The 12002-nt window shown below is 39.6% G+C and overlaps 2 protein-coding genes across 4 annotated transcripts; both read right to left on the bottom strand.

Annotated features, from left to right (window-relative positions):
• Positions 1-685: 685 nt before the first annotated feature.
• LOC798495 (uncharacterized) lies at positions 686-2385 on the bottom strand. 2 transcript variants are annotated; one of them, XM_068221960.2, is made up of 4 exons: positions 2144-2385; positions 1794-1925; positions 1436-1651; positions 686-1317 (listed from the first exon to the last, which is right to left on the bottom strand). In XM_068221960.2, exons 1-4 carry the CDS (start codon positions 2199-2201, stop codon positions 713-715), a joined length of 1011 nt encoding a protein of 336 aa, XP_068078061.2. In that variant the 5' UTR covers positions 2202-2385; the 3' UTR covers positions 686-712. The 2 variants fall into 2 exon arrangements, with proteins under 2 accessions (XP_068078061.2, XP_073810149.1); XM_073954048.1 differs by lacking the exon at positions 1436-1651.
• A 4754-nt stretch (positions 2386-7139) lies between these two features.
• On the bottom strand, positions 7140-8896 carry LOC103908713 (uncharacterized). 2 transcript variants are annotated; one of them, XM_021471754.2, is made up of 4 exons: positions 8655-8896; positions 8305-8436; positions 7947-8162; positions 7140-7828 (listed from the first exon to the last, which is right to left on the bottom strand). In XM_021471754.2, exons 1-4 carry the CDS (start codon positions 8710-8712, stop codon positions 7167-7169), a joined length of 1068 nt encoding a protein of 355 aa, XP_021327429.1. In that variant the 5' UTR covers positions 8713-8896; the 3' UTR covers positions 7140-7166. The 2 variants fall into 2 exon arrangements, with proteins under 2 accessions (XP_021327429.1, XP_073810148.1); XM_073954047.1 differs by lacking the exon at positions 7947-8162.
• Between the last annotated feature and the right edge of the window lie 3106 nt (positions 8897-12002).

Raw genomic sequence — 12002 nt, 5'->3', positions numbered from 1 at the left:
TCCCTCCTGTGCTTTCATTCACTGCGTTCAACCAAAGACTAGTCCAGGGGTCACCAACCCTGTTCCTGGAGAGCTACCTTCCTGCACAATTCAGTCCCAACCCTGATCAAACACACATGAGCCAATTAATAGTACCTAAAGCAGCACTTGATAATTACAAACAGGTGTGTTTGGTCAGGGTTGCAACTGAAATGTGCAGGAAGGCAGCTCTTCAGGAACAGGGTTGGTGACCCCTGGACTGGACATTCGTGCTGCCCATTACATTACAAACCACAGGAGAGGGCACATTTTTAGGATAGCGCTGCTCATACTTTAGCCTCCACATCAAACTCCTGAAAGCAAAGAAGGTCAAGCTGGTTCGGGATTGGCCAGCCCAGTCACCAGACATGAACATTATTGAGCATGTCTGGGGTAATATCATTGTTATGAAATTCAGGCTATCAGTGGAGTCTTAAAAAAGTCTTAAATCTTAAAAGCTAAATGTTAGGCCTGAAAATATAGTTCAACCAAAACAATCATTCTGTCCTCATTTCCTCAGCCTTCATCCGTTATAAACCAGTTTGACTTTCTTTCTTCGGGTTGAACAGAAATGAAGATGTTTGTAAGAATGTTCAAAACCTGTAAGAACACATTCAACACTTCTGAAGCAGAAATTGAGCAGATAAACTCGACACACTCTCCTCTGTTTTGTTCAACACAACTTTATTGAGTTCTACACGTTTCTCTGTCCCCATAACAGAATATGGCGGTTTTTCCCCCGCCGTGCAGCCTGGGCCTTGGAGGCAGGTCTGTTGTTGGGCCACATGTGCTGCTTGTGTATCGGGAACTTTCTGTTCAACTCCTCTTTCAAGCTGTCAACTGTCCATGTGGTCATCCTCCTCCTGTTCGCCACCCTCTCCTCCACCTCCTCCTTTCTTACGATGTCAGTTATTGTCTCTTTCTCCTCCATGCTCTTTTCCACCTCCTCACTTTCCTGTCCTTTCACCTCCTCCTCCACCCTGCGGTTTCTCCTCGGCCTCCTTCTCCTCTTTGTCTTCTTCTTCACTTTGTCTTTCTCCATGTCCTCCACTTCCGCTTTTTCAATGGGTTTTAATTCCTCATTTTCCTCCACCACACTTTCCTTCTCCTCCTCCCTCAATTTCATTCTCCAGAACTCCTCTGACAGCTGGCTGCTTATCTCCTCCTCCTTTCTTTTCTTGACCTCCTCCTCTGTCTTCTCTTCCTTCGTGTTATCGTTCACTTTCTCAGTCATCACAACCTCCTCCGTCATCACCACCTCCTCCTCCTCCACCATCCTCTTCTCATAGACCTCATAATCTGTTAGAGGACAGATGATTGCAGTTTGCACATACACACCGTCAGTTTCATGTTAAACTCCAGATTCACAGTATTACAGTCTGAAACATCTACTGTAGATGCCAAAAGCATCATTTACCATCTGAGGAAGGAAATCTGAATGGCTCATCACTGGGAGAGAAGCAGAACCATCTCAAGGCCGCTCTGGTGAACGAAGCAACCTTGCTCTTCTTTTTCTTCTTCTTCCTCTCTTTCACTTTCACCTCCTTCTCCTTCTCCACCTCCTCCTCCTCCTCCTGCTTCATCTCCTTCAGTTCCTCCTCCTCCACCATCCTCTTCTCAAAGACCTCATAATCTGTTAGAAGACAGATGATTGCAGTTTGCACATACACACCGTCAGTTTCATGGTAAACTCCAGATCAGGGCAGTAAATATACAGTTTATTCATAACATTACAGTCTGAAACATCTACTGTAGATGCCAAAAGCATCATTTACCATCAGAGGATGGGAATCTGAACGGCTCATCACTGGGAGAGAAGCAGAACCATCTCAAGGCCGCTCTGGTGAACAAAGCAACCTTGCTCTTCTTTTTCTTCTTTGTCTCTTTCACTTTCTTCTTCTTGTCGTCTGTTAAAAGATAAACAGTTGCACATCTTGACACACTTCTCCAGAGTAATTGAGGAAATTAAATGAACATTCACCAAAAACAAACACCCAAATATAAATAACTAAACCACTCATTTACCATGATTTAAACACACTTTAACCATGAAATTTTACTTTTATTTTGTATTTTAGTGTTATTTATTGTAATCAACTATAATAATATGTGATGTTGCTCTTACTCTCCATTTTGGCAGCCGATGTCTCGGGGTCAACGCCCAGTGGAAGATGCTCAATCATGACGTCAGTTTGGTTTTCAGACTTTCTGTCAAGAACTCGGGGTTTGTTTGGTAGCTGATCTGGATGATGATTTCGGTCTTGCACCGTGAATCACTCAAACGGGCCGATGTTTAATCGCTGAGAATCACTACAGGAGACTCGCAACGAAAGACACACCCGCTCAACGCCACTACCACAAACCAACAAGAGTTTCTCCTGTGCTGCAGGGCTTACAGTTCACTTTTGGAATGCGTTCTATTCTCAGAACACGCTTCACTATGGTAACCAGACCCTGCACTAACCAATGTTTTCTTTTAAAAACAAATGACTGAGGACATGTGCAAAGCACATAGAATACATAAAACTCTGCTAAATTAATTGATTAAAAGCCGTCATAAATACATAATTAGTTAGAAATTGATGCAACTGTAGACAAAGAAGCACAACAAATGTAATGGAGAGGGTTCTGCTAAACTCAAACCACAAAACTGACATATATTGATTGAAATAATATAAATTTATTTGAAGTATTCAGCTTCAATGTGATGCATCCAGCAAGACATAGGGGAGAGCGGGGCACAGAGTGATACTTTTTGGTGTTGGCCAAATAATGAACGAATAGAATATAACCCCTAATAATAATCCCTACTGGGGTTAGACCAACCATTTGTTTTTTTACCAACAACACACAAGCCTCTCCTACAAATGAGCACTGCTTTTTATTTTTATAAATGTATTTTTTATTCTACATAGCACAATGTTTATTTATTTATTTATCTATGGAATAAACACATTTTGATTTATTTGCATTATTATCCATCATTTTGCAATGCATTTATTTGCATTATTAGCAATAAAAAATTATATTAAATAAAAAAACTATATTAAAAAAAACTTTTTTCATTTGAAAAGTTCCCAACAATACACTCAGAATTTAGCAATGATTGTGTTGGTTTAATTGGTGTCCAACAGTGTGTGGCTTATTTGTAACACCCTGTTACAACTAACCCCGCTGTGTCGCGTTTTCCTCTAAACTGGCTACGTAGCTTTTTTACATCTTTCAAAATGGTTCCATCTTTTAGCCCACAATATTTAATATTCAATATGAGCGATATTTAAAAATCAGTGAAAGTATGAGCGTAAAATCTTGTAAAATATTGCTGTAAACACCGTCTTCACTCTCAGAAATAAAGGTGCAGGAGCTGTCATTGGGGCAGTATCTTTTCAAAAGGTGCATATTTGTACCTGAAGGGTCCACAGTGGTACCTCAAATGTACTTTTTAGTAACATTAGGGTACGAATATGCACTGTGGACTATGTGGGTACAAATGTGTATCTTTTAAAAAGATAAATAAAATTGCTGCTTCACACCTTTTTATTGGTCATTTTTTGCTTAAAGAATAAAGACTTTGGGATGGAGCACACGTGCACACACACACACACACACACACACACACTGAAGGAAGCACAGAAATGACATCAGGATATTTTATTATAAAACAGTCGTGTCCTGTAATCTGCCAGTGTGTGCGGCAGATGAGCAACACTGTTCTCGATGTACATCAGACATCTTCACTTCTTAAAGCGATCCAGCGCTGATTTCTTCTCCAGCTCTTTCCTCTCGTCGCTCCTCTCCTTCTGCTCTTTCTGTCGTTTCATCTTCTCTTCAACAGTCTGTCGGATTTCATCCTGCAGAATCACAATAGAGGAGAAATCATGACAACTCAAAAATATAAATAAGAGATTTTTTGGTTCTTTGTCGAATATTTCCCGAATGATGTTGAACAGATTCAGGAAATTTTCACAGTATTTCCTATAATATTTGTTTCTTCTGGAGAAAGTCTTACTTGTTTTATTTCAGTTAGAATAAAAGCAGTTTTTAATTGTTTTAAACCCATTTTAAGGTCAATATTATTAGCCTCCTTCAGCAATATTAGTGTTGGATTGTCTCCAGAACAAACCACTGTTATACAATGACTTGCCTAATTACCCTAACTTTACCCTAATTACCCTAGTGAAGCCTTTACATGTCACTTTAAGCTGAATACTAGTGTCTTGAAGAATATCTAGTCTAATATTATTTACTATCATCATGACAGAAAGAAAATACATCAGTTATTAGAGATGAATTAGTAAAACTAATATGATTATAAATATGCTGAATAAAAAATACAGACATTTGGTAAAAAAATATAAAATAATTCAAATGTAACTGGATCGCTCTCTTCAACTGTAAATTTAAAGGGTCACAAAACACCAGAACACATGTGTTGAGCTGTTGACAGTGGTATATGTGTCCCACACTGCTAAAAACACTATTAGGACACCTATATCTCACTAAAAAGTGTAAATTGGTTGTTTTTGCCTTATTTAGAGCAAATTCGTTTTTAAGGATTGAAACGAATTTTTAAAGCTGCGTCCCGGCCATGAGATCTAGACTGGATGTCTGTACCTGGGTGTCCCGTATTACGTCTCCGAGTGTGCTGCATTAATGCAAGAGTAAGGCTTGGTTCAAACCAATCAGCGCGCTCTATTGTGCACCTTCATTAATATTCATTACTGTCACAGTGTTTAGACGGCAGAGACGCCACGTTGTGTTGGCAAAACAAGCGTGAAGTGTTGCTTTTATAGTTTGCTGCAGTTCAGTTTCGTTTTCATTTTCTCTCTGTGAGAGCGCAGACTCACGTGTGGATTACAGTGTACGCAACATGACGCGCGACAACAATAACTTACGTGTCTAGTATCGAACTATTGCACTTATTGTAAACATGTTAGCTCCACAACCAAACTTTAACCTCGTGTAGGGTTTTTACCGTATTTAGTGACCGGAATAACACACGCGGCTTTCTGACGCTACCTGCTGAGTGCATCTAAGTTTTCAGGAAATGCTGAGGGTTTTTTTTCTCTCATTCGCCGTGCGGTATCAAACATTGCATGAAAAATACACGCTTACAGCAGTTCCTCGAATCAAATATCTCGTTTGTCGCGAGTGACACGACTGAATTCCCTGAATGAAAGAGCCAAACTGCAGTTAAAGTCCACCATTTAATAATTTGCCAAATAATTCGACTACAGATGTCCATGTAAACACAGTCACTTTCTCCCCGGTGTGTGTGTGTGTGTGTGTGTGTTTTGACTCTGAAAGTCAGCGCGCCCAAATAGACACTCCCACACCAAGCCTCTTTAGTTCATCCGACACTCCCCCCTAAACAGAGCTGGACACGCCCACTTTTCTGACTTTTCCCAGTAGAGGTGTGAAAACACCCTGCTGAAACGAGGGGGTTTCATGGCCCTTTAAATTATAGAGCGATTAAGAAATGTGAATGAGATTTCATAACTTTAATTTCTATATTAGTGCATTGATTTTTCCTTATTTTCTCATCCCAATGTTGAAAGGTATGTTAAATAAATAAAAAAATCAATTAAAGTATGCAATAAATACTAGAAAACATTCTAATACAGTTTTTAGAGTTCAAAGAGAAACAAGACTTGCTGTTAAAATTCCTCAAGTCTATGATATTCTAGCTTCTAGATATGATTTCTTTAGATTCTCATGATCTATATATAGTTCTTGATCTCCTGCAATGCTGTCAGACATTCTAGCCGTTGTCAAGAAGGCATAAGATGATCCCAAACACACCAGGATGACTTAATCTTAAGCTTATTAGAAGAATCAGAAACTTGCCTTTACCAAATACCACTAAAACAAACGGCAGAGCGACAGAGAGAGATGACATACGCTCTGATCTTCATGGGCGACTTTCCTCTTTCTTTTCTCTACAGCGCCTGCAGAATAAATATAAAATAATATAGACCTCCTTTCACATTTCTAGGTTTCTCAGCAGCGGTTGTCAATAGAAAGCATTTCAGTTTGCGCACATAAAAAAGAAAACCTCAACATTAAAAATCATGTGAGACTGAAAACTGCAGAATATTTATATATTTCTATAGTCAAATGCACTGACCTGCTCATACACTACATTAGGAATACCTCTTTCGAAGCAAATATGTAGCTCTAAAGCTGTATAAATGTACAAATGTTAGTTTATTAAACACTCAGTTATTTAAGAGAACTGTTGAAATGCGTCATTATCCTCTTTGTGAAATGGTCTGTTGTTTGTTGGTGTATTATTTGTCAGAATGGCTAAAAATGAGTTAGAATTCTTGTCAGTTTCTACACGTTAGATCTGGCCATCTTTGAATCCGTCAGTGTGTGATAAAGAAATATGTAATAGCTCATAGTAATGTGTGATAGCTGCATCCAGACTGCTGCTTCCCTCCTGTGCTTTCATTCACTGCGTTCAACCAAAGACTAGTCCAGGGGTCACCAACCCTGTTCCTGGAGAGCTACCTTCCTGCAGAATTCAGTCCCAACCCTGATCAAACACACCTGAGCCAATTAATAGTACCTAAAGCAGCACTTGATAATTACAAACAGGTGTGTTTGGTCAGGGTTGCAACTGAAATGTGCAGGAAGGCAGCTCTTCAGGAACAGGGTTGGTGACCCCTGGACTGGACATTCGTGCTGCCCATTACATTACAAACCACAGGAGAGGGCACATTTTTAGGATAGCGCTGCTCATACTTTAGCCTCCACATCAAACTCCTGAAAGCAAAGAAGGTCAAGCTGGTTCAGGATTGGCCAGCCCAGTCACCAGACATGAACATTATTGAGCATGTCTGGGGTAATATCATTGTTATGAAATTCAGGCTATCAGTGGAGTCTTAAAAAAGTCTTAAATCTCAAAAGCTAAATGTTAGGCCTGAAAATATAGTTCAACCAAAACAATCATTCTGTCCTCATTTCCTCAGCCTTCAGCTGTTATAAACCAGTTTGACTTTCTTTCTTCGGGTTGAACAGAAATGAAGATGTTTGTAAGAATGTTCAAAACCTGTAAGAACACATTCAACACTTCTGAAGCAGAAATTGAGCAGATAAACTCGACACACTCTCCTCTGTTTTGTTCAACACAACTTTATTGAGTTCTACACGTTTCTCTGTCCCCATAACAGAATATGGCGGTTTTTCCCCCGCCGTGCAGCCTGGGCCTTGGAGGCAGGTCTGTTGTTGGGCCACATGTGCTGCTTGTGTATCGGGAACTTTCTGTTCAACTCCTCTTTCAAGCTGTCAACTGTCCATGTGGTCATCCTCCTCCTGTTCGCCACCCTCTCCTCCACCTCCTCCTTTCTTACGATGTCAGGTATTGTCTCTTTCTCCTCCATGCTCTTTTCCACCTCCTCACTTTCCTGTCCTTTCACCTCCTCCTCCACCCTGCGGTTTCTCCTCGGCCTCCTTCTCCTCTTTGTCTTCTTCTTCACTTTGTCTTTCTCCATGTCCTCCACTTCCGCTTTTTCAATGGGTTTTAATTCCTCATTTTCCTCCACCACACTTTCCTTCTCCTCCTCCCTCAATTTCATTCTCCAGAACTCCTCTGACAGCTGGCTGCTTATCTCCTCCTCCTTTCTTTTCTTGACCTCCTCCTCTGTCTTCTCTTCCTTCGTGTTATCGTTCACTTTCTCAGTCATCACAACCTCCTCCTCCTCCGTCATCACCACCTCCTCCTCCTCCATCACCACCTCCTCCTCCTCCTGCTTCATCTCCTTCAGTTCCTCCTCCTCCACCATCCTCTTCTCATAGACCTCATAATCTGTTAGAGGACAGATGATTGCAGTTTGCACATACACACCGTCAGTTTCATGTTAAACTCCAGATTCACAGTATTACAGTCTGAAACATCTACTGTAGATGCCAAAAGCATCATTTACCATCTGAGGAAGGAAATCTGAACGGCTCATCACTGGGAGAGAAGCAGAACCATCTCAAGGCCGCTCTGGTGAACGAAGCAACCTTGCTCTTCTTTTTCTTCTTCTTCCTCTCTTTCACTTTCACCTCCTTCTCCTTCTCCACCTCCTCCTTTTTCTCCTGCTTCATCTCCTTCAGTTCCTCCTCCTCCACCATCCTCTTCTCAAAGACCTCATAATCTGTTAGAAGACAGATGATTGCAGTTTGCACATACACACCGTCAGTTTCATGTTAAACTCCAGATCAGGGCAGTAAATGTACAGTTTATTCATAACATTACAGTCTGAAACATCTACTGTAGATGCCAAAAGCATCATTTACCATCAGAGGATGGGAATCTGAACGGCTCATCACTGGGAGAGAAGCAGAACCATCTCAAGGCCGCTCTGGTGAACAAAGCAACCTTGCTCTTCTTTTTCTTCTTTGTCTCTTTCACTTTCTTCTTCTTGTCGTCTGTTAAAAGATAAACAGTTGCACATCTTGACACACTTCTCCAGAGTAATTGAGGAAATTAAATGAACATTCACCAAAAACAAACACCCAAATATAAATAACTAAACCACTCATTTACCATGATTTAAACACACTTTAACCATGAAATTTTACTTTTATTTTGTATTTTAGTGTTATTTATTGTAATCAACTATAATAATATGTGATGTTGCTCTTACTCTCCATTTTGGCAGCCGATGTCTCGGGGTCAACGCCCAGTGGAAGATGCTCAATCATGACGTCAGTTTGGTTTTCAGACTTTCTGTCAAGAACTCGGGGTTTGTTTGGTAGCTGATCTGGATGATGATTTCGGTCTTGCACCGTGAATCACTCAAACGGGCCGATGTTTAATCGCTGAGAATCACTACAGGAGACTCGCAACGAAAGACACACCCGCTCAACGCCACTACCACAAACCAACAAGAGTTTCTCCTGTGCTGCAGGGCTTACAGTTCACTTTTGGAATGCGTTCTATTCTCAGAACACGCTTCACTATGGTAACCAGACCCTGCACTAACCAATGTTTTCTTTTAAAAACAAATGACTGAGGACATGTGCAAAGCACATAGAATACATAAAACTCTGCTAAATTAATTGATTAAAAGCCGTCATAAATACATAATTAGTTAGAAATTGATGCAACTGTAGACAAAGAAGCACAACAAATGTAATGGAGAGGGTTCTGCTAAACTCAAACCACAAAACTGACATATATTGATTGAAATAATATAAATTTATTTGAAGTATTCAGCTTCAATGTGATGCATCCAGCAAGACATAGGGGAGAGCGGGGCACAGAGTAATACTTTTTGGTGTTGGCCAAATAATGAACGAATAGAATATAACCCCTAATAATAATCCCTACTGGGGTTAGACCAACCATTTGTTTTTTTTACCAACAACACACAAGCCTCTCCTACAAATGAGCACTGCTTTTTATTTTTATAAATGTATTTTTTATTCTACATAGCACAATGTTTATTTATTTATTTATCTATGGAATAAACACATTTTGATTTATTTGCATTATTATCCATCATTTTGCAATGCATTTATTTGCATTATTAGCAATAAAAAATTATATTAAATAAAAAAACTATATTAAAAAAAACTTTTTTCATTTGAAAAGTTCCCAACAATACACTCAGAATTTAGCAATGATTGTGTTGGTTTAATTGGTGTCCAACAGTGTGTGGCTTATTTGTAACACCCTGTTACAACTAACCCCGCTGTGTCGCGTTTTCCTCTAAACTGGCTACGTAGCTTTTTTACATCTTTCAAAATGGTTCCATCTTTTAGCCCACAATATTTAATATTCAATATGAGCGATATTTAAAAATCAGTGAAAGTATGAGCGTAAAATCTTGTAAAATATTGCTGTAAACACCGTCTTCACTCTCAGAAATAAAGGTGCAGGAGCTGTCATTGGGGCAGTATCTTTTCAAAAGGTGCATATTTGTACCTGAAGGGTCCACAGTGGTACCTCAAATGTACTTTTTAGTGACATTAGGGTACGAATATGCACTGTGGACTATGTGGGTACAAATGTGTATCTTTTAAAAAGATAAATAAAATTGCTGCTTCACACCTTTTTATTGGTCATTTTTTGCTTAAAGAATAAAGACTTTGGGATGGAGCACACGTGCACACACACACACACACACACACACTGAAGGAAGCACAGAAATGACATCAGGATATTTTATTATAAAACAGTCGTGTCCTGTAATCTGCCAGTGTGTGCGGCAGATGAGCAACACTGTTCTCGATGTACATCAGACATCTTCACTTCTTAAAGCGATCCAGCGCTGATTTCTTCTCCAGCTCTTTCCTCTCGTCGCTCCTCTCCTTCTGCTCTTTCTGTCGTTTCATCTTCTCTTCAACAGTCTGTCGGATTTCATCCTGCAGAATCACAATAGAGGAGAAATCATGACAACTCAAAAATATAAATAAGAGATTTTTTCGTTCTTTGTCGAATATTTCCCGAATGATGTTGAACAGATTCAGGAAATTTTCACAGTATTTCCTATAATATTTGTTTCTTCTGGAGAAAGTCTTACTTGTTTTATTTCAGTTAGAATAAAAGCAGTTTTTAATTGTTTTAAACCCATTTTAAGGTCAATATTATTAGCCTCCTTCAGCAATATTAGTGATGGATTGTCTCCAGAACAAACCACTGTTATACAATGACTTGCCTAATTACCCTAACTTTACCCTAATTACCCTAGTGAAGCCTTTACATGTCACTTTAAGCTGAATACTAGTGTCTTGAAGAATATCTAGTCTAATATTATTTACTATCATCATGACAGAAAGAAAATACATCAGTTATTAGAGATGAATTAGTAAAACTAATATGATTATAAATATGCTGAATAAAAAATACAGACATTTGGTAAAAAAATATAAAATAATTCAAATGTAACTGGATCGCTCTCTTCAACTGTAAATTTAAAGGGTCACAAAACACCAGAACACATGTGTTGAGCTGTTGACAGTGGTATATGTGTCCCACACTGCTAAAAACACTATTAGGACACCTATATCTCACTAAAAAGTGTAAATTGGTTGTTTTTGCCTTATTTAGAGCAAATTCGTTTTTAAGGATTGAAACGAATTTTTAAAGCTCGGCCATGAGATCTAGACTGGATGTCTGTACCTGGGTGTCCCGTATTACGTCTCCGAGTGTGCTGCATTAATGCAAGAGTAAGGCTTGGTTCAAACCAATCAGCGCGCTCTATTGTGCACCTTCATTAATATTCATTACTGTCACAGTGTTTAGACGGCAGAGACGCCACGTTGTGTTGGCAAAACAAGCGTGAAGTGTTGCTTTTATAGTTTGCTGCAGTTCAGTTTCGTTTTCATTTTCTCTCTGTGAGAGCGCAGACTCACGTGTGGATTACAGTGTACGCAACATGACGCGCGACAACAATAACTTACGTGTCTAGTATCGAACTATTGCACTTATTGTAAACATGTTAGCTCCACAACCAAACTTTAACCTCGTGTAGGGTTTTTACCGTATTTAGTGACCGGAATAACACACGCGGCTTTCTGACGCTACCTGCTGAGTGCATCTAAGTTTTCAGGAAATGCTGAGGGTTTTTTTTCTCTCATTCGCCGTGCGGTATCAAACATTGCATGAAAAATACACGCTTACAGCAGTTCCTCGAATCAAATATCTCGTTTGTCGCGAGTGACACGACTGAATTCCCTGAATGAAAGAGCCAAACTGCAGTTAAAGTCCACCATTTAATAATTTGCCAAATAATTCGACTACAGATGTCCATGTAAACACAGTCACTTTCTCCCCGGTGTGTGTGTGTGTGTGTGTGTGTTTTGACTCTGAAAGTCAGCGCGCCCAAATAGACACTCCCACACCAAGCCTCTTTAGTTCATCCGACACTCCCCCCTAAACAGAGCTGGACACGCCCACTTTTCTGACTTTTCCCAGTAGAGGTGTGAAAACACCCTGCTGAAACGAGGGGGTTTCATGGCCCTTTAAATTATAGAGCGATTAAGAAATG

Source organism: Danio rerio, chromosome 6, assembly GCF_049306965.1.
Source record: "Danio rerio strain Tuebingen ecotype United States chromosome 6, GRCz12tu, whole genome shotgun sequence".
Taxonomy (NCBI): Eukaryota; Metazoa; Chordata; class Actinopteri; order Cypriniformes; family Danionidae; genus Danio; species Danio rerio.
This window is presented reverse-complemented; position numbering and strand designations above follow the sequence as displayed.